Raw genomic sequence first — 26,567 nt, forward strand, 5'->3', positions numbered from 1 at the left:
AACTGGCAGGGAAGGAGAGAGCACTCCATCTGCAATTACACTACTGAATACTGGCTGAATGGCTATAATTGTCCTAGGTGCCATCATTCATATTAGAGATACTGGCAAAACAGAATCAACAGTATGCTATAATAAACTATCATATCCAAATGCAGTCTCAGGGTATCATCTTCGCTTGATTATCATTCAGTGAGAGAAATCCAATAAAATCCAATAAAGAGGGGGAAATGAAATCTGAGCGTGTTTCAAAGTATGTTTGGTTATGGGCATAGCATAGCAATGGGACGGACTTTGAGAAATTCAGATGCTCACACTGCCTCAATAATTAATTGTCCACCCCACCCCCCAACACGAACTGAATGGAAATGGAATGACTACAAGCTAGGACCTGGCGCTGTCTTTTCTTTTGCTGTGCTGCCCTCTGCTGGACTCAAATCAGACTGCATTAAAATGTCACACGTTTTGAGTCTCTTGAAACCTCAAGACTTTTATTTTTGCCTGCTTGTATGCTTATGAGAGACATGGCATGTGGAAAGCAGTGTCGAGGTAAAAAAAGGAAATAATAATAATAATAAACTTTAGTTATATCGCGCCTTTCTAAACAACGTTGCAAGGTGCCCATCTGAGGCTATCTGAGACAGAAATAGACAGGGGGCAACAGGCTGATGAATTCGTAGGAATTATATAAGTAAATATGAATAATCGAATTTAGTTACGGCGGTTCTGCGAGGGAGGGTCGGGTCTGGACGTCACTTTGCTCAAGTGGAGGAAACACAAAGAGATGCGTAGAAATCAGCCCGGGCAGAAATGTCGACTTACATAAGCCATCCCATCATCTCTCACTTGGCCGAGGATCCGCTCCACAATGCATGATGAAAAAGTGCAGTCCTATTTTAAGAAAGGCTATCTCTGGTCTGAGAGCATCTCAGACAAAATCATTTTGTTCAGTGAGGTGGGCTCCTTTTCCAGTCTTCAAAGATGCGCGCGTGCGTGCGTGCGCGTGCTCTTATTCAGCTACATTAAGCCATATTTGTGAAGATGAATTAGACTTTTTAACCGTCAGATTTGAGGATATTTTGGGCGCTCCTCTCTTCTTCGGGGGTCTATTTTAGGGCTAGTATTTGGGTTTAGGGTTAAAATTAGAATTAGCATTAGGTCAAGGTTAGGGGTTAGGTTAAGGTTAGGGGCATGTAGTTCTGATGGTTAAGGTTAGGGGCTAGGGAATGACTATAGTCAATGGGGGCCCTCACAAATATAGAAAAGCAACCGTGTGTGTGTGTGTGTGTGTGTGTGTGAGAGAGAGAGAGAGAGAGCATATATGCGTCTCGCTGACTGTGTTTACGTCTCCCTTGATGATACAGCATCCCTCTCAATCATTCTCCCTTAACCCACTTGGCAGCCTCTGTTCAGTCCGTCTTGCGCCTCCCTTCATTTCTTTCCAACTCTTATTCAACGTTTCTCTCTCTCTCTCTCTCTCTCTCTCTCTCTCTCTCTCTCTCTCTCTCTCTCTCTCTCTCTCTCTCTCTCTCTGTCTGTCCCTCTGTCTGTCTGTCTGTCTGTCTGTCTCTCTCTCTCTCTCTCTCTCTCTCTCTCTCTCTCTCTCTCTCTCTCTCTCTCTCTCTCTCTCTCTCTCTCTCTCTCTCTCTCTCTCTCTCTCTCTCTCTCCCTCCCTCCCTCCCTCCCTCTGCTCCAGCAGCGGCAACAGGGGAAATGAGTCGAGCTCGACTCTTGCAGAAATGAATCCGTTCACAGCAGCGCAGCGGCTTGCATGGAAACTCTGGCTCATTGCACATTTCCTCGCTGCGCCTCGCCACCGACAATAGCTGTCTGCGACCGAGTGTTTTTGAACTGAAACTATTGTGACGTTAAACGCGCTGCTGCAAGACACTGCTCAGCAGATTGCGTTAATTGCACAGGAATGGGAGGTGCCTCGCTATGCTGCGGAGTCGCAGATAACGGCGGACCGAATGCAAATGACACATAAACCGTGATCAGCGTATCGCACAGGCACGTCCTCCCTTAACAATGCTGCGCAATGCCGTGTTGGTTCTTCAAAAAGGGAATTAGCCGGTCCCCTGTCATGAATAAGTGAGGTGTAAGTGGCGTAAATTATACAGGGAACATGTTGACTGACAAAGAAGTAATCGGGTGGTCGTATTGTGCGTGTGTAGTGATGTTTAAATTGGCCGACACCGAGCGTGCCTCCCAATAAATGACCGTCTGGAAGCAGGAAAATGATGCAAGCAAAAGGGAGTCGTGGAAACAACCAGTCGTTAGGTTTTCACGACGAGGGCAGGCTAGCGGATATACGGAGCGCCAGCCTTGCGCACGGCCAGTGCGCTCCTCTCCAAATGATCCGGGGGAAAGGGTGTGTAGCAGGCCCCTAACGTCACTCCAGGGGAGTTGCGAGTGATTTCTGCACTTCCCCAAAAGTTGAGCTGGAGTTTGATCACTCAAGAGGGCACCGATGTTCTCCTCGCAGCGCACATGATCTCAGCCCGGCCGTCTCCCTTCCCTTCCCTCTTTCTTCGGTGTATTTATTATTTCAGAGAGTTGTCGAGAATGTGTAGCAGGCAAAGGGAGAAGGAATGGCAGTGGACAATTTTCCTATTATTTCTGAACTTCCCATTCACTGACGGCTCTTCGTCCTCTTATGACTTGTTTCAGCAGTCTGCATACACTGGAGTGGTGCACAGACACAGAAATAGGTAAGAATCCCCCCTTTTTTCCCCCTCTCTCTATTATATATCGGTTTACGACAAGGGCCCTATGCTGGCCATACTATAGCTTTATAAGCAAGAGAAGGGCCGTGCCACCAGGATGTGTCCTACTGAATAGAGTCGTGAATCCTTCTTTATCCTCGTGTCTGAGCGGCATGTCTGATTTTTTTGTTTTTGGGACCAACTTGAATTCAAACGCAAGAACAAACCATAAACTGTAATGGGTCCCTGAACAATTCCCCTGAACAGAATAATAGTGGTTGTGTAGTGCCGAGACTGCTCCGGTTACCCAGTAGTCTATGTGACCGCCGCATTAGCAGCGTCTTTATCAGTCTGTGGCTAAACCCGGCTCGAGTTTTTCCCCATCTTGTCAAATGCGATACCCCCCCCCCCCCATCTCTCATGTATAGCCAACACCATTAACGCACGATTGTGTTTCTCCACACAAACGAAATGGCCAAGGCAGAAACTTAAAATAGCCCCCTATTGGATGGATGAAAATGTGGGTAACGTTCCATATCTACGACTGGGAGACTTATCTGTGGGACTTGTTTCTGTCCTGGCAGGAATTGGTGTGCCTATGTGGTGCACAGGAACGTGAGTTGCGCCGTCCAGGGAGGAGTGGAGAGTTTGGAGGAGCCGGTGCTGGCTCCCTGCCCCGCCTACCAGCCGGACTGTGAGCAACAAGTGACGTAAGCGTCCCTGGAGCAAGGCATTGGGTGGACGGTTGCGATGACAAACTTTGCATCCCCAAAACAATGTGCATCCCATACGTCCGCGGCCGCGCGGGAACGCGCATGCGTTCACTGCAACCTGTCCTTGATCGTTCACGTTTCCATTTCACGGGAGGAAATAGAAACATCAAGATTGTTTGACTTGATTTGTTTTCACTGTTTTTTAGATTATCAATGCAGTTTTGCAAACAAAGTTTGTAAAACTGTGTCGCTAATCTAAAATAACCAAAAACAGATAACCCACTGATAGTAAAAGAAAAAAGAAAAGAAAAGAAAAGAAAAGATGCTTCCCACATATTCGCCACAGACATTTGGAAACATATTCTTTTGGGCATACGGAATTTGACATTACAGGGTGCATTGTTACGTTATCCCTTCTTACATTTGATGTCTGTGCCCTGCTGAAAAAATAATCAAAAACCATTTGAGCATTTTCTGATGTTGTAATGGTTCTTTACTGGAAATTGTAATGGTTTTGATGGTATGTAATGGTCTGTACTGGTACGTCTAATCAGAGCATGTTGTGCTCTATTTGAAACCACCACCCTGGGGTGTCCGGGTGGCGTGGCGGTCTATTCCGTTGCCTACCAACACGGGGATCGCCTGTTCGAATCCCCGTGTTACCTCCGGCTTGGTTGGGAGTCCCTACAGACACAATTGGCCATGTCTGCAGGTGGTAAGCCGGATGTGGGTATGTGTCCTGGTAGCTGCTCTAGCGCTTCCTCTGGTCGGTCGGGCCGCCTGTTGGGGGGGGGAGTAGTAGCGTGATCCCCCCCCACGCGCTATGTCCCCCTGGCGAAACTCCTCACTATCAGGGGAAATGAAGCGGCTGGCGACTCCACATGTATCGGAGGAGGCATGTGGTAGTCTGCAGCCCTCCCCAGATGGGCAGAGGGGGTGGAGCAGCGACCGGGACGGCTCGGAGGAGTCGGGTAATTGGCCGGATACAATTGGGGAGAAAAGGGGGGTAACCACCAACAACCATTTTGTGCTGCATGGGAAACCATCAAGGTAACCACCAACAACCATTTTGTGCTGCATGGGAAACCATCAAGATAAGGTAAATGGTTTCTGATGGAAACCATTAAAACCATTAGATCAGTGTCCATAAACAAACTTGACGGTTTCCTCTACTGGAAACCATCCATATTCTGAGGTTTTTTGTTTTGTTTTTTCAGCAGGGATGACATTGCATATCATCCTGATGTGATAAAGTATTACATTCAAGCTACTGAATGTAGTTTTACCCCCAAACTACTCAAAACATTTAGAGGAAACAAAGTATATTCCCCTCATAGTGTAATATAGTTGGAGGATGTGAATGACAGACATGATAGAGTGATCTATGACATGAGAGCTGATCAGCTGTAAATTGCTGATGAGTTGTCAGATATGCTTTCAGATGACTTGGCATTTAATTTTAATCCGGTGATATCAGGGATTTGATGTAGCACTTTAATCTCCTGAGAGACAAAAAGAATTTGAAGAGGTATTACGCTGTGGAAAAATACTCTTGGAAAACGACAACTCAGTCACAGAGACGAACCTTCCAAGTTTCCACGTGACAGTGAAAAGGCCTCAGACCTCATTTCCCCATCACTAAACTCTGCTATACAGTGTTGAATTTAGTCAGTGTTGGGATAAGCTTTTAAAACATTTTAGATATGCTGAAATTATAAATGCTGTCGCCTTAAATTTTACCATTTCCCCATACATCCATTGTTTATTGTTTGTCTTTTTGTTTTGTTTGTTTGTTTGTTTGTTTGTTTGTTTTATTTAGACAAGCCAGTACAATATTACCTATATGGGTGCCGGTTGGAACCTGAAGGGGAAAAAATGGCAATTTTTTTCAAGCATAATCAAATTTCCAGATGTTACACGTGACTTGACCCTGCCTTTGGGGAAGTGATGTCATCTATTGTTTCTTCAGAAATGCTTTTTCTTGGCTAGAAAGTTGAAATACTCTTGGCAATGGCTTACATAAACCCAGAGCAGCTGCAGTATGAAGGAGTAAAATGTTCTTTTGTATGATTTATCTTTTTTTAGAATAACCTGCTATACGCATGGGTCTGTTGCGGATATTCATCTAAATCATCCTTTTTTATTTTGGTGTTAAAAATATAGATTTTCAAAATTTGGTTTTATTGAAAAATATGTCTTATATTACAGGTTTAAAACTCGGTTTCGACCTACATATAAAATTGCCTTCAAGACTGTCACAGAGTTAGAATGGAGATGCTGCCCTGGTCACCAAGGACCAGACTGTAAAGATTTGAAAACATCTCCCAAACAACAAACTGTGCAGGGAACACAACCTTACCTCCAGCCCAATCTTGGCTATACCACCAGACATACCCAGAGTAAGACACAAAACCTCTACACTGACTCAAAGGCTTATCATTGTGGCAACATTTAATTATTCCTATTTAGAAATTTAACGATAGAAAAATTTGTAATCTTCAATTACAGGGCCAGAGCGGAGAGAGACAGGGCACCATGAAGTGAGACACAGTGGGACAGATAAGGTGCGTCTTCTGGAGGGTGAAGTTCAGCGCCTCTCTCAGACAGTCCTGGACCTCCAGACAGCTTTGACAGGGTTAACTGCCAACCTCCGCACAGACTTGCAGGAGGACACCAACAAGATGCTGGTTACTCTCCTCAACAATATGCGGCCGCCAGACAGTGGCATGTCTACAGGCATGGAGGAGAGCCCAGCTGTGCTAGATGGTCACCAAACTACTAGAGCTGGGTTAGGTGGGGACAGGGGAGTAGAAAACATATTGGCCAGGTTGGATGACTTGAGCAATGCCCTAAAGAGCAAAGATGAAGCTTTGGAAGAACTAAGAGGAACAGTGACAAGCCATGAGGGGCAAATCAGGTTGCTAATGGATGCCTCACAATCTCAGGCTCCAGCCATGGTGGAAGGTAGTGCTCCCACTGACCTTGATGTTCTTCAGACCTACATTGATAATAAGCTTGAGAAGCTTAAGAAGGAGCTAGATCAGAGTGTGGAGGAACATATGAACAAGTTGCAAAGCTCCTGCAATGACACAATCCAGACCCTACAAAAGACCTGTGAAGAGGGTCACGATCAAGGCCTGGTCAGCCTGTCCAAGCTGGTGGACACCAAAGAGGCAGACCTCAGGAAGGAGATCAGGGAGCTGCGTCTGGACATGGTTGCTGCAGACGGACCTATACGGACTCAAAGACAGACTGATCCATCCAAACAGGAAGTGGATCGCAGCGACTACAAAGACTTGTGGCGTGAGATTGGCCGCATTGCAGAAGCTCACCGCACCCTGAACGTTCGCATTGACAACGAGCTGGCCCACCTGTCGGCACCTCAGCTGGATGATGAGTATGGCCCACTCATTGAGGAGCTAGAGACACGCATAAACATCACAGAGCAAAATTCAGAGCTTCAATTGTTCTATATAGAAGAAAAACTGACACATACGATTGCAGACAAAGTAGCAGCACTTCAGCAGACACTGGATGAGCGTCCTGAACAACATGGAAGACCAGTTCACCAACATGCTGGTGGAAATAAGCAATAACTCATTCCCTGGGATGTTGGGGACTCCATGGATGCCATCCAGGCAGAAGTCAACCAAAACAAGTTCCTCCTCCAAGGCTTGGAGGACAAGGTCAACGCTGTTGGAGATTTGTGCTCTGCAGGATGTACAAGTACAGAAGGTGCTGTAAGTACAGACAGTTCTCCTCCTATATCAGACAATCTGAAAAACATCATGAAGGATCTACAACTGGTGTAGGATGACGTGGATGTTCTCAACTCAGACGTCAATAGCAACTCAGACAAGCTGAAGCAACTAGAAGATTTTATCAACAGGGAGTCAGTTGGACACCAGAGAAGTGCCAAGACCATGGAGGACTTTCAAAAGGGATTAGTCAATCTCCAAGACAATGTGATTGGCCTGGCTGGTGCTGTTAAAGAGTTGGGTGACTCGCTCAGCAAATACACCCTGGATCTTCAGAGAGTGAACACAACATGCTGCCAGGCAGGCAGACCAGCACAGGACTCAAGTTTGGGGAAAGGGGGCATCTGCTGGTACAGTATCCACTGATCAGTCAGCAGTAACCAACAGCCAAATGGGGGGAGCTTAGGAACAGACTCGATACTCTCAGCAATCAGATGTCATCTGAACTGAGCCGATGTGAGAGAACAACCCAGGTGTCACGGACAAAATTTCGGCTGTAGATGGACGTGTGACCAGACTTGAAAAGGTGTGCGGAACGATGGATGAAATGTCTGCTGGTGTTGAAAGAAAGGATGAGCTTGAGAGGCATGTTGCCGGTCTGAGGGACCGGGTTCACGGGATGAACGCCACCGTGGGGACTCACACCAGCGACATCAGATCACTACAGAGCTCCTTGCAGAGCTTCCAGAAGCAGCTCACTGCGATGGCAAAGCAGGTTGCCAAGGACACTGCTGCCAAAGAGCCAGGTAAGCCACACCCCGATGATGATGGGAAGGTCTTGGTAATGGTCTGTGTTGACGTCACTGGAAAAGAAACGAGAGATTATCCAAGGGCCTATGAGACCTTGACTCACAGGCCATATTTATCAATATTTATTTGACGTAAGCTTGAGCATGTTGCCAGGATAAGAAGGATTCATCAGTATATGATCCAAGTAGGTTTAAGTCATCCTTTATTACAGTAATGAGATACAGATTTCGTGCTGGTAAACCATGTAAGTATTTTATGGTTCTCTGTTGTGATTCAACTGGTCAAATTCCTGTAATCGTGTCATCAGCCAGGCATAGGCAATCAAGCAAAAGCGAATGGATAGAGAAATGTGGACTACATACACTCTTATAGCTTTCTTTTTAAGTTTCTGTATATGTGTCTATCTTGCATGACAAACATACAATATAAACACACAAACTGTGACTAAGTGATAGCCTGAAAACTCATATGGGACTGAGTGTGAACCAATATCTAGACTAGCATATATCCGCTTGCTTAAAGTCATGTAGTTGGTTTTACATGGAGTTTGAGGAGGGGAAATCAACCCCTCCTTAAGGCCCCGGGGTATCTCCAGGAAAAAGGGGGACATGGCAAGCTCGCTGGGCCTCATATGCATTCTTTCAGTGTGTCATTCAATATTCACAGGCACAATGAGGCCCACATATGGAAATCTGCTGTAGTTGACAGACAGTCTGGCTACGCTAATCATTCCTTATATTAAATGGAAAGCTTACCTGGGATTTCTCTCGTTGAGCTATTTTTTTTCTTTTGTCCCGCTCTCACTCCACACACCCCCAGTAATAATTAAGAGTTTTGTGCCTCATTGCTCCCATATGTTAAATGGTCGGACAGCGAAGCATGGTCACTTGCTTTCTAAATCCTTTAGTTGTGTGGTCTTCATTCACACGCCCAGTTTCCCATCGCATAACAGAGAATTGGATTAGACCTCAGACACAGTCTCTTCGACACGTGCACACACGCACACGTGCGCACGCACGCACGCACACACACACACACACACACACACACACACACTAAGTGCACATAAACAGACCTAAGCAGGTAAACACACAGACACACTCACACATAAGTATGTAAACACAACGTAAACACACAGCCTATTGGTAACACCCCCCCCCACACACACACATATGCACCCCCCCCCAAAAAAAAACACACACAGACTCACACATACACACGTATATGCATAAACTTCCTGAGATTCCCGTAGGGTGACCTCAGCCTTGTGTGGAGTCTGGTCCTCATTAAGGGCCCTGACTCACTGCTGGAGCCAGTCTTGATGGAGAGGGGAGAGGCAGCGCTCCACACCCAGGACCATCTGCTGTTACACTGCCCTCAACTGTGATGTCATGACTGGGATCTGGTGCCTCGCTTTATTCGCACAGCACTTGGCCGACTGTCAAAGCTATATGGCGTGCCGAGCCCCTCTCTCATCACGCCCCCCCCCCTTGTGCGAAGTAGTCCCCCTACCCCCGCGAAGGAGGTAGACTCCGTTAATGTTTTTAGATGCGAAGCACCTCAGGAACCTAGCTGTTCACTCACTCACCGCTGCTACACCGTAATGGAAAAAAAATGGCATTAGACAATTTTGATATATTAAAATGCATTTTGGAGTTAAATTTCCTACATGGCAAGACAGGTGTGTAACCACGCGGGTCAATCATGAAACCCTAACAATAGTATTGTTATATGATGCTTGTTTCCACACGGACTGTTTTAGAGTGGGACACTTGTGAAGCGTAGTGTTAGTGTTTGTTATGCCATGTATGTGAAGCTGTGACGGAGTTAATAAATAGTGTAAGCGGCTAAAAATGTTTTGAGCGTCCATTCTGTATAGTGTAAAGACAGGGCAGAATGAAACAGAAACGTTAGCTTTTGCTTAGTTAGCGACTGGATATCAATTTGCACGATCACTTAGCCTGTATGTGGCATAGCCGTTTTCTTTATTCATAAGTTTGGTTTTGGTTTTTTTTGCGCTCCGGACTGAAATGCTTTGTGGTTGGAAGACAGAAAAAACATTCTGCAGCCCACCATTATTCTCTCTTGGCCTCTCCCTCGTGTTCTGTCAGTTGGTATCGCCCTTGTGGTTTCACTTGAGGCAAGTTTTCACAGAAACGCCTCATCATCAATGGATGCAAGCAGACATGCTCGATCTCCTTTAGTTTACACAAGTGTTTCTGATGTGTCAAGCTTGCTTTTCGGGTTGTTAGTTAGCCAGAGACACGATTCAGACAAGCTAACTTTAGCTCTGTTGAACCGGAGCAAGAGCATCCATTTTTACAATATCAACGTTTGGCGCCCAATCAGGATACGGTATAAATAATACGTAACGTTAGCCGCTCAGTTGAAAATGTGCAGGAAGCATGAGACCCACTTCCAGTTGCAAACTTATGACGATGATCCCGTATCACAACGAAAGTCACACAACAGTTGTGCTTTGAATCCTCGTCCCCCCCCCCCCCCCGCCCGCCTGCCCGCCCGCCCATGTCCAAACTTTTCATCTGGTCTGATGGAGTGTCTGGAGTCACATTTATACAGTCTGTCAATGTCTCCCTAGTGACTACTGCTTCTGTCTGCAGCTGGCTTAACTTTTCTTGTCTCTCTTTTCTTGTCTCTCTTTTCATGTGTGAGTGACTCTTTCTCCTATCTGATCCCCTCACTCCCCTTTTCTATCTCCCTAAGAACTTAACCCACCCCTCCCATTGGTCCCCATCCTCTCGCCAGTGATTTTTTTTTAAATTTAATTTGCGTCTTGGATCCCTTTTGGTGCTGAGGCCTTCTGTGAAATGCATTTAAATGTGATACACTTGAAACTTGCATGGTAGGGGCTGGAGCGGAGGTGCGGAGGACTGAAAGGTGGAGCAGACAGATGAAGTGGCTATGGAGGAATAACGAGTGTAAAAGTAACGTGCGCCCGTCTCCCTTTGTATGCCGAATATGGACTGAGTTGATCCCAAACACCGCTACTTGATTTTATCACCTTACATGAACCTCGTAGCTTTGTTTTCACTCCGCAATCAGAAGGAAGTGCTGCGCTAGCGCTGCAGTGGGATTATAAACCAATGTTAAACAGGGTTTGCATTTGATGCCATTATTCCCCCGTGATAACGAAACAAAAACGGAAAGCCGGAGCTATTCACAGCCATCATTTCTATCTGTGGATGTCTTTAAGCGGAGACATAATCAGCATATTTGAAATCACTTCACACTCACCAGACAGCCTTTATGCAAAGAAAGCCCCCATGCAGTGAAAAGGGATTTTGGGTAGCGTGACTGAGGTAGCACAGGGATTCCATGCTATGTTCATGAAAAAGGAAAATGCATACTCTGAATACGTATGAAAATCTTTGTGAAAAGTCCCAGGGCTGTGGGCGCGGTGGTGAGCAAGCCAAGGAAGTGCTTCCTCCCTGTGTTTGACCTAATGTTCACCACACAGTTGCAACGAAGACCCGTGGGAGGCTGTGAACAGATTAAGTGTTGTAATAAAATAACCGAAAAAGATTTATGCCAAATAGCTGTGGCCTTAGTCACTCTGGCTGGTGGAGCGGAAATGCGAGGGTTCAAGCTTCAAATTATTGGCACCGGGTCCACGACAAGCAGCTGCTGTCGACCACTCTGCCATTGCGGGTTGTGCCATTAGTTCCCACCACCGCTTTACATGGCCGCATAATGGCTCTATTGCCTCATTTTAGAGCCAAACATGGATTAAAGCCCTTTTGAAATCGGATGGGAGATGGAAAAAAAGAAAAAGCCTTCGGGTGCACAATATAGTTTGATGGAGATGGGTAAGTGATTGTGGAAATGAAGAAAATGCTTCTGCTCCCGGAGGACGTAATGAGTTTTTTTTTTTTTACTTCCTTATTCAGGAGGCGACTAATCAGACGCGTTGACCTTTCCATCAGAGTCTCAGACAACTTTTTTTATTTTATTCTACTCTTTTGGAGGTGATCCCATCCAGCTCTAGTTACCCCTTTCTTCCAGTCCTCTCTCTCACTCTCTCTCTCTCTCTCCTCTCTCTCTCTCTCTCTCTCTCTCTCTCTCTCTCTCTCTCTCTCTCTCTCTCTCTCTCTCTCTCTCTCTCTCTCTCTTCTCTCTCTCTCTCTCTCTCTCTCTCTCTCTCTCTCTCTCTCTCTCTCTCTCTCTCTCCGTCCAATTTTCCCTTCTGATTGAAATATCTCCTCCCAAGAAGACCAGAGGAATTATTTTTCTCACCCACCCTGTCCCCTCATGTATCTGTTTCAAAGAAAGGCTTCTGGGAAAGAAAAAAAAAAGAAAGAAAAGAAGGCACTCGCACTTGACAATGAAGCGGGATAAAATTGCTGCTTTGATTTCATGGATCAATGCTTTGCAAGTGAATATCCCGACTTTGTATTGGAGAGACAGACAGTCGCATGAAATGACTCTAGGGATCGAGCAACGCAAGCAAAACCGAACTTCAAATGCTGGTTGGTGGTTGCTCGTCTTGGGGAAGGTTGGAATGTACCATTTGACCTACAAACAGTATTGAGTGTATTCGGGAACGTCTAAATTATGAGGTGTGTGTGTGTGTGTGTGTTGGGGGGATGGGGGTTAATTTATTTAACTCCGATGCACTCTAGAGAGTGTATTGTGGGGTGATGAGGTAAGGGCGTTTCTATCTGGGTTGGTGGGTCTGCATTTTTGGCCTGGCAGCCCATCTGGAAGTCTTCAGGGAAGAATGGACTCAGATCACAACAGGAATGCCCCGTAAGTCTGTAAAGTCAATGTAAAATGTGAACGACCATCATTAATAACACAGGGGAGATGGGGTGAGGAGGAGGAGGGTGAGGAGGCGGGCGTGTGTGTGCGCATGCGTACATGAGAGAGAGAAAGAGAGTGAGAGAGGAGAGAGAGAGAGAGAGAGAGAGAGGAGAGATGAGAGAGAGAGAGAGAGAGAGAGAGAGAGAGAGAGAGAGAGAGAGAAGAGAGGAGAGGAGGAGAGAGAGAGAGAGTATTCGTGTACTTCTATCTTTGTGAGGACCAAATTGAATTTTTAACCATCAGAGAGAGGGCCTTTTTGCAAAGTGAAGATATGTTGTTCTATTTAGGGTTAGCACTTGGGTTTAGGGTTAAGTTAGAATTAGGATCAGGGTGGGCGTCCGAAATGGCGTGGCGGTCTATTCCGTTGCCTACCAACACGGGGATCGCCAGTTCGAATCCCCGTGTTACATCTGGCTTGGTCAGGTGTCCCTACAGACACAATTGGCCGTGTCTGCGGGTGGGAAGCCGGATGTGGGTATGTGTCCTGGTCGCCGCACGAGCGCCTCATCTGGTCGGTCGGGGCACCTGTTTGGAGGGGGAGGGGGAACTGGGGGAATAGCGCGATCCTCCCATGCGCTATGTCCCCCCTGGCGAAACTCCTCACTGTCAGGTGAAAAGAAGAGGCTGGCAACTCCACATGTATGGGAGGAGGCATGTGGTAGTCTTCAACCCCCCATCCCCCCAGATCGGCAGAGGAGGTGGAGCAGCGACCGGGATGGCTCGGAATTGGCCGGATACAATTGGGGAGAAAAGGAGGGGTGGGGGGGATTAGGATCGGGGTAAGGGTTAAGGTTAGGCATGTAGTTCTGATGGTTAAGGTTAGGGTTAAGGGTGAGGGAATGATGTAGCCAATGATGTGTCCTCACAAAGATAGAAGTACAAGAATGTGTGTGTGTGCACGTGTTAGAGGGCGAGAGAGTGTATTCTTGTACTTCTATCTCTGTGAGGGCCAAATTGAAATTTTTGACCATCAGAGTGAGGACATTTTTGCCAGTGAATATATGTTGGTCTATTTTAGCACGCGTCGCGTGCACGCACAAGTGTACATGTGCTCATTTAAGTGCCGTGCAAGAGACAGAGTGAGAAACCTTTGTGAAAACGTGTGCAGCGCATTATCTCCAGTGCCTCTAACCACCACACCCTGTGATGTGCTACGCTGCTGTGCTTTTGCTGCACCTTGACACCGTTTTCCACATGTTGATCGGCTTCCCTCCAGAGGAACATTCCTTGATGCCCGAGACATTTCTGTCTCCTTTACCGCACGATCACAAACTGTCACCAAGCGAGTGAAAGTGAGTAATAGATCCAGCACCCCCACCCCCACCCCCCATCATGACTCAGTCCTGGTTGGGAGCAATAACATCTGGTTTTTGGTGATGCTTTTGCTCACACCACCAACCTGTGGGGTGTGTGTGCGTGTGTGCATGTGTGTATTGCGAGACTTTGTGGTAGCCCTCTTAGTGAGACACGGGCTGAGTGCTCATGGGAAATATGCGCTCAGTCAGCATCCTGAAGGACACACGGGGCGGAAATGAAGAAGAGATTTCCTGTTTATCTCAGTGCAGCATGATCGGGAGCTTTGATTTGTTTTTGACTGTAAGTGGGGTTTCTAAACGGCTCGTGGAGACAGTTTGTTTGATGGTTCACAAAGTCTTATTTGATAAAGAGGGAAAATGTCTTTCCCAGAAGACATGGGGAGATGGACTTTGTGCTTGTCGTTCCCAAAACCGATACAGGGTAGATTACTTCCGAAATATAACACCTTGCACAGTATGGACCATTATCTTCAAGTTGCCATCGCCACCATAATCTACTGGAAACTGTAATATAATTGTGTACAATTACTTTTGGATTGGTTGCTGTGACTTACTAACACACAGGATAGGCAGTTTAAAGAGGGGTTTACTACATACTGTCATCCTAATCGTGTTGATAGGATTACCCACAGCCATCAACAACCATCCATCCATCTATTACTCGAACTGCTTATCCTGCCCTCAGGGTTGCGGGGATGCTGGAGCCTATCCCAGCAGTCATTGGATGGCAGGCGGGGAGACACCCTGGAAAGGCCACCAGGCCATCACAGGGCCCACACACACACACACACACACACACACACACACACACACACACACACACACACACACACACACATACACACACACACAATTTAGTATGGCCGATTCACCTGACCTACATCTTTGGACTGTGGGAGGAAACCGGAGCCCCCGGAGGAAACCCATGCAGACACGGGGAGAACATGCAAACTCCACACAGAGGACGACCCTCAAGGTTGGACTACCCCGGGGCTCGAACCCAGGACCTTCTTACTGTGAGGTGACCGCGCTAACCACTGCGCCACCGTGCCCCATCAACAACCATTACTTTCATTAAAAAGCAAATACAGCATCAGGTTCTGATCCTAAATGTTCCTTTACCTTAAAGTAACAATACAATTCATCAATAAGTTGCCTCCTATTGAGTCTAAAACAGGGGTCCCCAACCTTTTTTTGCACCGCTGACCGGTTTAATACACAATACTCTGGCGGACTGGGGGAGGGGCGGGATTGGTTAATAATGACCGGAATATAGGTTAGGCTTATAAGTCAATAATATCATAACATTTAAAGTAATGTTTGGATATTAAACACAGCGCATATTTTCCTCGTATTAGCATAACATACATATAACAAGATTGCAACTCACCAATTTCATCATCAATTCTCCTTGAAACTGGTAGCTGAAAGAGGAACCTTTGCCGCCTTGTTAGCTGCAGCTTCCCCCAACAGTTCACGGCACATGTCCTTAGCAGCAGGCAGAATCAATTCTTCGCCGATAGCGAACGGCTTCTTAGCCTTAGCAACACGACTAGCCACTAAGTAGCCTTAGCAACACGACTAGCCACTAAGTAGCCGTGGCAACACGCCTAGCCACTAAGTAGCCTTAGCAACACGACTAGCCACTAAGTAGCCTTAGCAACACGCCTAGCCACTAAGTAGCCTTAGCAATACGACTAGCTACTAAGTAGCCTTAGCAATACGACTAGCCACTAAGTAGCCTTAGTAGTACAACTAGCCACTAATTAAGTAGCCTTAGCAACACGCCTAGCCACTAAGTAGCCTTAGCAACACGACTAGCCACTAAGTAGCCTTAGCAACACGCCTAGCCACTAAGTAGCCTTAGCAATACGACTAGCCACTAAGTAGCCTTAGCAATACGACTAGCCACTAAGTAGCCTTAGTAGTACAACTAGCCACTAATTAAGTAGCCTTAGCAACACGCCTAGCCACTAAGCACGACGCTCTCAGAGCAGCAGCATGTGTAGAGGTGGTGGCTCTCAGCGCTTGCTTCTGTCCCGCTTGCTCGCGTTGTGTCGCTCAGAGAACTCCCCGGGTTTGTCTTTAAGTGCAGGGTGCTTGGACTCAAGGTGCCGAAGCAGTTTTGGGGGCGTCATTGCCTCATTGGACAGCTTGTCTCCACAGCATGCGAGTCACCGGTCGCAATAAAGCCGGATTTTAGGTACGACTCGTCATATTTCGTATAGAAGGAAGCTTTCTTTCTTTCTTTCTTTCTTTTTTTTGCTGTCTCGGCCTCTGCTGTCTCTGCGTTGTCGTCGTCATTAGACCTTTAAACTCCCCTACCTCTTCCGAAGAAACTCTCAAGCCACGTCTGTTTTTACCGGTTCTCATGCTGGCTAACTGGCTGCTAGTAGCGAGATGGCTGAGTGCGTCTCTGAGTTATGACGTTAGTTACCATTGGTCTGCCGAGCGCCACGTGAATGAGTGATAAAATTACACCCTTGTACACGCTTCAAGTATCCGTTTCAAATTAAAAGCCTCCTAGCGTTACAAGGTCCCGGGCTTTTATTTGAATATTGTATATGATATTGTTTCCTTGCGGCCCGGTGCCGGTCCGTGGCCCAGTGGTTGTGGACCCCTGGTCTAAAGTATCCCTTCTCTGATGACTGGGTGACTTAACATCCAATGACGCTTATTAAATTTTGTAATTACCTGAGCGTAACACTTTTGCATGTAGCCTGTGACTGCCAAACCTGCCCCAAAACATGATTAATGACATCGCAGATATTTGAATTCAAGTTCCCAACAAACCGGCCACGCGGCGCCCGGGTGGCGTGCCGGTCTATTCCGTTGCCTACCAACACGAATCGCTGCGTTACCTCCGGCTTGGTTGGGGAAGCCGGATGTGGGTATGTGTCCTGGTCGCTGCACTAGCGCCTCCTCTGGTCGGTCGGTGCAGCTGTTCGGAGGGGAAGGGGGAACTGGGGGGAATGACGTGATCCTCCCACGCGACTGGCGAAACTCCTCACAACTCCTCACGTCAGGTGAAAAGAGGCGAAGCCACGTGATCGGAGGAAGTAGTCTGCAGGGGGTGGAGCTGCGACCGAACTGTGTGTACAGAGAATTTTTTTTCCTAGGATGAATCCGGAAAGTTGACTGACAGGCAGATCTGGCCAATCCTAGCGCCCGAGGGTGGGAACTTTCCGGATTCATCTTTGGAAAAAAATATTGGCGACCGGGACGACTTGGAAGAGTGGGGTAATTGGCCGGATACAACTGGGGAGAAAAAGGACGAAAAAATCCACACACAAAAAAAGAACAAAAAACAAAAAAAACACCCATTGAACGTACCAAACCCTCTTCACTTACTCATCTGCAAAACAACGTGACACAACGTGACTGCTGATTTGGAGGTGTGTGTGTGTGTGCACGCGCGCGTTCTTGTATTTCTATCTTTGTGAAAACCAAATTGAATTTTTAACCGTCAGAGTGAAGACATTCTTGCAAAGTGAAGATGATGGTCAATTTTAGGGTTGATACTTGGCGTTTAGGGTTAAGGTTAGAATTAGGATCAGGTAAGGGTTAAGCTTAGAATTTGGACCGGGTAAGGGTTAAGGTTAGAATTTGGACCGGGTAAGAGCTAAGGTTAGAATTTGGACCGGGTAAGGGTTAAGGTTAGAATTTGGACCGGGTAAGGGTTAAGGTTAGAATTTGGGCCGGGTAAGGGTTTAGGCATGTTGTTCTGATGGTTAAGGTTAAGGGCTAATGAATTTAGGCAACGATGGGTCCTCATAAAGATAGAAGTACAAGAATGTGTGTGTGTGTGTGTGTGTGTGTGTGTGTGTGTGTGTGTGTGTGTGTGTGTGTGCGTGCGTGCGTGCGTGCGTGCGTGTGTGTGTGTGTGTGTGTGTGTGTGTGCGTGTGTGTGAGACACAAAGCAGGTACTGTAATGTTATTTGTTATCCATCCCCAGGACACACTCTCAGTGTCTCTGCCGTGTCTCACCTCGGAGGCCCGGGTACTGGAGTTGTGCCCTCCAGCAGCCTGGCGAGCAGCCATGTGGTATAGTTTTAGAAGTTGTTTGCTGCTCCAAATGCACACTGACTGCCTGCTTGGCATAGGTGATGCATAATCATAATAATGGCAGCAATCTTAAAAAAAACAAAAAAACAAAACAAAACAAAAAAGCTTGGAGGCTCAGCCTGAGCCAAGTCTAATTTGGACTGACATCAAAATATTAGTCATTAAAAGAGAATCCATGAGGGGAGGCAAGATGTGGTCTGCATGGAAGAAAAGAAGAAGGGTTTATGAGCAAGTCGTAAATTGTCGAGTTCTTCTGTTGCACTGTTACAGCATTTTATTATGTTTATGCAATGTTGGTACAAAAGGGTCCATGTGTTGTGTAAAGAGTCATTCAACATGCTGATTGATGCCCTACATCCATTTGCCCCCCCTCCCCCTCTCTCTCTCCCCTTAGGAATAACCCGAAGACCAGAGAGGCCTAGTTCTTTGCCGGACCCGAATCAGAACAAACCCAGAATAACACACATCCCTCAGATCCACATCCCCCTCATTTTCCCCCACCAGCCATCTGGCTCCAGGCCAGCTCACAGTCCCCGCCAGCCAGCCAGGCAGCCAACCAGCCCTGTCTGGCCCAACACACACCGGCAGCCCTCCAGCCCCCAACGGCCGGGACAGCCCACGCTGACCCTGGTCCCTAGGATCCCGGTGGTGGAGACCGGAGAGGCCGGACCCCCTGGCTACTCGCGAAGGGTGACGGTTCGAAGGGGGTCGGAGGACTTGTCGTCCGTGCCCGTGAAAGGATTCGCTGGAGCTCCAGGTGGGTGGTCCTAGTGGTGGAGACACATGGGTTAGACTTTAGCATGCTAACTCAAACTGGACTTGGAAGACATAGGACACCCCAGGAGGTAGTCGTTTGTAGGTGAGACAGGTCCGAGTGCATGCGTAGAGATAAGAGCTGCAGCAGGGCCAACCAAGGACGGTGACTACACACTTTGAAGGGGGCTGGTTTCAGATCAGTGATAGGATTATGCAAGTTTCTGATTAATATTGTTGTAATGTCAGTGATGATGTTGTCGGCCGGCGTGGGAGGAAAGGCTGTATCAGCACGACTGTGCTTGTGTCAACAGTATCAGTTAATCCTATCAGCCAAAAGATTTTCCAAAGGCACATTCAAAATTCAGCACACCGGGGTTTTTTTTTTTTTGGTAGAGTCTTTAAGTTTATTTCAGTTTTTTTCCTTCGACGAGGTGATGAACGACGGTGTTACGCCGGGCGAATGTTGTTTCACTGCATTTTCCTCTGAAACACAAACCCAGCAGATCGTGAGGCCACGTTGCAGTTTCGGGGGAACGTTTCCCCACACCTGAATCTGATTTTCTGAGCTCGTGGCCTGCGGGGCCTTGAAGTTACCAACCCCAGCCTGAGTACGGGTTTCCAAAAGCCCCGAGTGTGTGGTTTAGGAGACGACCTACTGTACTCCTGCTGTAATTTGGGGAAGCGGCCCACGGTGTTTAGACTTGGTCTGTGTTTAGACGAGCGCAGGCCAAACGGGGCGGGCGGCGTGGTCCGCCATGGGTAATGTTTTTCATTCAGCCAACAACACTCAGCTGGGGTCTTTTAAATCCGTTCCCCCTGCCGGCATGTTGTTACTCAGGCGGACGTTCTTCTTCTGGGGTCAGTATTCGTGTCGTCCATAGCGGCATGGCGAATCCACCGACACTGATGATGACATGATTTTCATCCTTTTTGTCTTACAGGCTACCCACCTGCAAAACCCGTGTCGTTCAACCCTCACATCAACCCAGGTAATGTAGAAGAAGGCCTCTCGGTTTCATTTTTATAGAGTTGGCGTCAAACTTCACTCACTCTTCTATGCACGACGCATCACCAAGTGCAAACTTGGTGCAAGTTTGAGAAATGGAAACTTGTTTAAGAAAAATTTGAAACTAAAATCAAATGAAACTAAACATTTTTAATAATAAATAAATAATTATATAATGAAATATTAATAAATATAATAATATGTAAATATGTAAATATGTAAATAAATTATAAGAAATGAAATTCAAATGAAAAAGAAAACTGAAATGGAAACTTCTGAAGAAACAAACTTGGAAAGTCTCACGTCACCGAACTTCACTGTCTGTGAAGTTTTCATGCATTATGCATCGCCGAGTGCAAAAGTTGCGAGGATGGCGAGGGCAGGATCGGGTCTGTTCAGTCCAGCTTACAGAGGGACCCTGAGGGTCGGGGCGGTGGGGAGGGTTGAGGGGGGGTTTAGTTTGATTTGCACAGAGGAGGACACGGAGAGGGGCAAGGTTGCAGGAGTAGCGCTGGAGGCGTTGATGTTGAATTTAACACGGTCGCTGGTGCGCATTATATTTTCATGCATTGTGCATTTTCTTAATCCCTCTTTCACTGGGTGTAGGCTGCCAGCCTGCCTGCCTGCCTGCCAACCAGGCCATTTTAATGAATAAACTGCCGACGTGCGCTGTAAATATTGCACCAGGGATTTTCCTTGAGCGAAACGCCTTCAGAAATACCCGAAGTTCAAGGCTCATGTGGGGCCTGTCACCAAATCTGATTTTAATCACCTCAAAAATCGAGCAGTCTCGACTGTTGTAGCGCTGTCCTACGTGGTCTGCTCAAACAAGTCCTCAATCAGCTTCAGAATCAGAATCACGTTTATTGGCCATGTAGGTCTGCACACGTGGAGTTTGACTCCAGTTTGGCGGCTCTCTCAGAGTACTTAACAGAATTACAACACAACAATCTTCAGATGTATACACAAGGATGGACTCTATACAGGCGAAATAAGAGGCGATAAAGTGCAGTGGCGCAGAGGATATATCAGAGATGCTGAAATAGATGTTAGCAGGTCACTTACACACATGCCTGAGGTAGATGGACGTGGCAGAGCGACGTGGAAGGTGTCATACAGCTGATGCAGAACTCTGCAGCTGGGCTGCTGAGCAGGACCAGGAGAGACCACATCACACCAGTTTTAAAGTCCCTACATCTGCTCCCTGTCAGTTTCCATACTGAATTTAAAAGTCTTTTACTTGTTTTTAAACCACTTCGTGGTCTTGCACTGGCATATGCGTCTCACAGGCTTCCACTGTCCCGGGTCGTCCTCTGTGTGGAGTTTGCATGTTCTCCCCGTGTCTGTGTGGGTTCCCTCCAAGAGCTCCGGTTTCCTCCCACAGTCCAAAGACATGTAGGTCAGGTGACTTGGCCGTACTAAATTGTCCCTAGGTATGAATGTGTTGGCCCTGTGTGATGGCCTGGAGGCCTGTCCAGGGTGTCTCCCCCGCCTGCCGCCCAATGACTGCTGGGATAGGCTCCAGCATCCCTGCAACCCTTAGAGTAGGACAAGCGGTTCGGATAATGGATGGATGGATGGAGTCTTCCGCTGTGTGCACCAGTACAGCCCCTCAGGTCCTCTGGCACGAGTCTGTTAACACCATTTTATTTTCCTTGTTCTCAAATTGCTCTGCTTTATTATCGGCTTGTCGATCAACTGGGAAACAGTTTGAACCACACTAACCTGTATGAAAGGTGATGCACAAAATACATTTTGGTTGATCAATCAGTTGATTGATCGATTGATTGAGACATGCGTTGCGGATTAACACCTGATCTTTAAATGTACCTTGCAGTTCCTGTAGCTGTGCAGGTCCCCTGGAAGCCGGTTTATCAGGCTCCAGCAGTGTCACCAGGTAAAACACCTCTGGAGCACATGGAAATAACTATCTGAATGATGGATGGAAAAAAAAGAAGAAGAGACAGTGTACTACTAATTAAGTGTCATCCACACTGTATCATCAACACCCATGTCATGCAGAGTTGTGTTTGATTTATGCAGAGTTATTAATGAATGATTTTTGGCAGATGAGTTATAAATGGTTTGAATTTAACAGTTTAGCAGGGTGTTTTTTTTGCATATTTATCTGGAGTGCTTGCACCACAGGCTAACACAGCTCATCAAGTCTAAATTACCAGTAAGAGAGACCATTATTACAACATCCTCCATGCTTGCCATTTCATTAAAAACAATAATAACAGCCAGTCTTGGGGCGTGGATGACATTCTGTGGTAGTGGTGGTGGTGGGGGTGGAGTTGGGGGGTTGGGAGGGGGTGTAGAAATGTGATGTAATTCCCTTCCTGTTGCCTGCTGCAGTGTCGTTAGACAGCGGTGCAGATCCCTTCTCTTTCTCCGCCGGCCTGACTCAGCAGCCCTTCTCCGGAGGCTTCGGCACCATCCGTTTCAACAGGGTTTTCGTCAATGATGGCGGACACTACAGCCCAAACACAGGTAGGCGAGATGAGGCCACTGACTCTCACGTCTTCGCTGTTTGTCTGTCGGTGCCTCAAGTCAGTTGTGTGTGCTGTGTCGTCTCAGGGTGTGATGCAACAGCTCGGTCTGATGCACGCTTAACCAGCAGGCTGTAAACATGCTTTACCAACAGGTTGTAAACATGCTTTACCAAGGAATTATGGTCAGTGGTAGTCTGACATAGAATGTATAAAATACATCTTTCCAAATACCCATGATGTTGCAATGTGCATTAAACTTAAAAAAAATAATAATTAAATCTAAGGTTATGGGTGTCTGGGGAGCGTGGTGGTCTATTCCATTGCCTGCCAACACGGGGATCGCCGGTTCGAATCCCCGTGTTACCTCCGGCTTGGTCAGGTGTCCCTACAGACACAGTTGGCCGTGTCTGCGGGTGGGAAGCCAGATGTGGGGTATGTGTCCTGGTCGCTGCACTAGCGCCTCCTCTGGTCGGTGGTCGGGGCGCCTGTTCAGGGGGTAGGGGGAACTGGGGGAGAGTAGCGTAATCCTCCCACGTGCTACACCCCCCTGGTGAAACTCCTCACTGTCAGGTGAAGAGAAGCGGCTGGCGACTCCACATGTATGGGAGGAGGCATGCGGTAGCGTGCAGCCCTCCCCGGATCAGCAGAGGGGGTGGAGCAGTGATCGGGATGGCTTGGAAGAGTGGCCAAGCGTAATTGGAGAGAAAAAGGGCGGGGGAAAAAAAACCTTCGGTCAGGAGAAACATTGTAAAGATACTATTCAACAACACAACGGCAAAATATGGAAATGGAAAGTATGAATAATTCGTTACCTTGGTCCTTGGATAACGAACCTGATCCTTTAGTTGAGCGGTTAGCGACGTCTCCCGCGGTGCAGGAAATGCGGGTTCGCGTCCCGGCCGCGAATGTTCCTGTGGTTACCCCCCCCCCCCCCGAATTCGCTACAATATTATTTTCATGATGATCACTTTGCATGATATTCATATATATCATGTATACGTAGGCAGATACTCCAAGTACCATGTTTAAGAATCCAGCTGAGGTTGGAGCGTTTGGCAATGTTAAAGTATAATATGGAACCAAAGGGAGTTTTTAAATAATACTCCCTCAAATATTTCACACCATATTTTTCAAGTTTTAGGAAATAGATTCCCATTATCATTAATTTAGGCAACAAAATTGTGCATCACGGTTTGACAATATCCAAATCTCGTAGTGGTACAGTACCATTGAAAGACAATAAACAATAATATTGAATTATTACCCAGCTACATCACATACTTTAAACATAGAAGCCCGTAGCTTTAATCTTGATATTGTAGCGAGCCCGGGGGACCGTCGCCACAGCCGGGGCGCGAACCCGTGTCTCCCACACCGCAAGCGACAACGTTAACCAGTCGACTAAGGGGTTACTCGAGAACCCCCGTGTCTACTTATCCATGCACCTTACAATATCTTCCATATGGCGTTCATTGAGTGAGTGGTAATTCTCTAATTTTTCACGTTGACTTTTCCCTTTCTGTGGCATCTCCTCTGCAGGGATATTCACCGTACCGACTGACGGCCGCTACCTGATCTCTGGTCTGCTGACGGCGAAGCAGGGCGACCGGGTGGAGGCCGTCCTGTCCGTGTCCAATCGCAGCGTGCAGAGGTTGCAGAGCTCGGCGGGGCCCGGGGCCGGAAGGCACGGGGGTCCGGCCAGGGGAAGCTGCGGCTGTGGGGGCTCCGTGTCCTTCAGCCTGATCCTGCCCCTGAGGAAGGGAGACCGGGTGGCGCTGGTGAGGACCGCAGGCCATCTCGCCACCACAGAAGCCAGGGAGATCCTCTCCACCCTCAGCGCCATCTTCCTCTACGCACCGCAGGCCCCAAAGATAGCTGGCGCCGTCCCGACCGACCGACCCCGGCAGAGGACTGGTTTGCTCCCAGTCAGCTGAGCAGAGATGTCCGAGGCGACATCGTTTTTGACAGACTTGCTATGTATAGTCCTATGTGTAGAGCAGTTGTGTTGTAGTAGTGCAGCTATTTTAAAATGCTGTTCGGTTGTCTGAGGATGAGGTTTTCCATCACGAGCAGAGGTGACGTGCGCTCCGTGTTGCGCGAGAACTCATCACGTCTGCCATTTTCAGGCGCGGCCAAAGATCACTGATAAAAGCAATATTAGCAGCTAATATATTTGATAACCAATATGCCTTTTGTATCTACTGTATTTTAAAGTTGTGTAAAAAATGTTTATAAATCATCCTTCATTAAATGTTTATTTTTTATTTTTAACAAACCAGCTCAGAGAACCGATATATGGTCATTTATTGATGAAGTCATGCGGGTTTGACAATAAACAATGACAAATCCCATTTCGGTGTCCTCATCTCACTTTATCTGATTCGTAACCCACTCCGGAAACATGATCGATGATCAATAAGCGTTCAGGGTGTTAAACGATAAAGCCAAACGTGGTTTGGCGACATGATGGCGTTATATGGAAATGTTACGGTCTTCACCAGCACGGCTTGGGGAACTGTACTGAGGAAGGCACGAAGAGAGACTGGACTTCATATCTGAGTCATGTGGGTGGAGATCCCTGCTCTTCCTATCTCCTGAGACTCGCTAATTATTCCCACCCTGCACTGAAGTTGCCAGGAAGAACCAGGGTCCAGGTTTACCACACCACCTTCGGGCCGCGCTGGTGGCCGAGCGGAATAAACCGCCGTTCTTGCAACCCGCTCGTCACGTGGCTGGGAGGTTCGTATCCCAGACTCGCCGTAACCGGTCCCGGCCAGAGCGTCCACGGGGTAAGGCATTCATTAGGCCACCCTTACCCAAAGGATAGCGGGTGTAGATCGGTGTGGTGTTCGGGAACTCATCGTTCTCCAGCAATCCCTCTGACACATCCGGGCGCCTGCAGCCAAGCAACCGAAAGCAATCTCCCTACGTCTCCTTCGCGGCCTGAAGGTAATGCAACCCATGCGAGAGCAGCCCACGTGTTTGAAGGAAGCGGGTGTTACGACCATCTCCTTCCTGTGGAAAAGTGAACCAGGGGAGTTATTCGACAAGAGTTCCGGCCATGTGCCATTGGGTTAATCGGGTGGGATGAAGGGGAAAAACTACAAATAAATTATATATATATATATATATATACACTACCGTTCAAAAGTTTGGGATCACCCAAACAATTTCGTGTTTTCCATGAAAAGTCACACTTATTCACCACCATATGTTGTGAAATGAATAGAAAATAGAGTCAAGACATTGACAAGGTTAGAAATAATGATTTGTATTTGAAATAAGATTTTTTTTACATCAAACTTTGCTTTCGTCAAAGAATCCTCCATTTGCAGCAATTACAGCATTGCAGACCTTTGGCATTCTAGCTGTTAATTTGTTGAGGTAATCTGGAGAAATTGCACCCCACGCTTCCAGAAGCAGCTCCCACAAGTTGGATTGGTTGGATGGGCACTTCTTTGAGCAGATTGAGTTTCTGGAGCATCACATTTGTGGGGTCAATTAAACGCTCAAAATGGCCAGAAAAAGAGAACTTTCATCTGAAACTCGACAGTCTATTCTTGTTCTTAGAAATGAAGGCTATTCCATGCGAGAAATTGCTAAGAAATTGAAGATTTCCTACACCGGTGTGTACTACTCCCTTCAGAGGACAGCACAAACAGGCTCTAACAGGTACTATTTAATGAAGATGCCAGTTGGGGACCTGTGAGGCGTCTGTTTCTCAAACTAGAGACTCTAATGTACTTATCTTCTTGCTCAGTTGTGCAACGCGGCCTCCCACTTCTTTTTCTACTCTGGTTAGAGCCTGTTTGTGCTGTCCTCTGAAGGGAGTAGTACACACCGGTGTAGGAAATCTTCAATTTCTTAGCAATTTCTCGCATGGAATAGCCTTCATTTCTAAGAACAAGAATAGACTGTCGAGTTTCAGATGAAAGTTCTCTTTTTCTGGCCATTTTGAGCGTTTAATTGACCCCACAAATGTGATGCTCCAGAAACTCAATCTGCTCAAAGAAGTGCCCATCCAACCAATCCAACTTGTGGGAGCTGCTTCTGGAAGCGTGGGGTGCAATTTCTCCAGATTACCTCAACAAATTAACAGCTAGAATGCCAAAGGTCTGCAATGCTGTAATTGCTGCAAATGGAGGATTCTTTGACGAAAGCAAAGTTTGATGTAAAAAAAATCTT

General features: G+C 47.1%; 1 protein-coding gene across 1 annotated transcript; it reads left to right on the forward strand.

The window, feature by feature from the left end:
• The first annotated feature begins 2,284 nt into the window (after positions 1-2,284).
• Positions 2,285-24,733, forward strand: emilin2a (elastin microfibril interfacer 2a). Its single transcript, XM_056293100.1, is given in 13 exon segments — positions 2,285-2,708; positions 3,287-3,412; positions 5,624-5,814; positions 5,924-6,957; positions 6,959-7,025; positions 7,028-7,519; positions 7,561-7,640; positions 7,643-7,919; positions 18,520-18,882; positions 19,823-19,870; positions 21,725-21,784; positions 22,246-22,380; positions 23,922-24,733. Coding segments are annotated over 13 exon segments (3,489 nt in total). The 5' UTR covers positions 2,285-2,487; the 3' UTR covers positions 24,317-24,733.
• The last annotated feature ends 1,834 nt before the right edge of the window (positions 24,734-26,567 follow it).

The sequence above is a fragment of the Lampris incognitus genome, chromosome 14 (genome assembly GCF_029633865.1).
Source record: "Lampris incognitus isolate fLamInc1 chromosome 14, fLamInc1.hap2, whole genome shotgun sequence".
In the NCBI taxonomy this organism is placed as follows: Eukaryota; Metazoa; Chordata; class Actinopteri; order Lampriformes; family Lampridae; genus Lampris; species Lampris incognitus.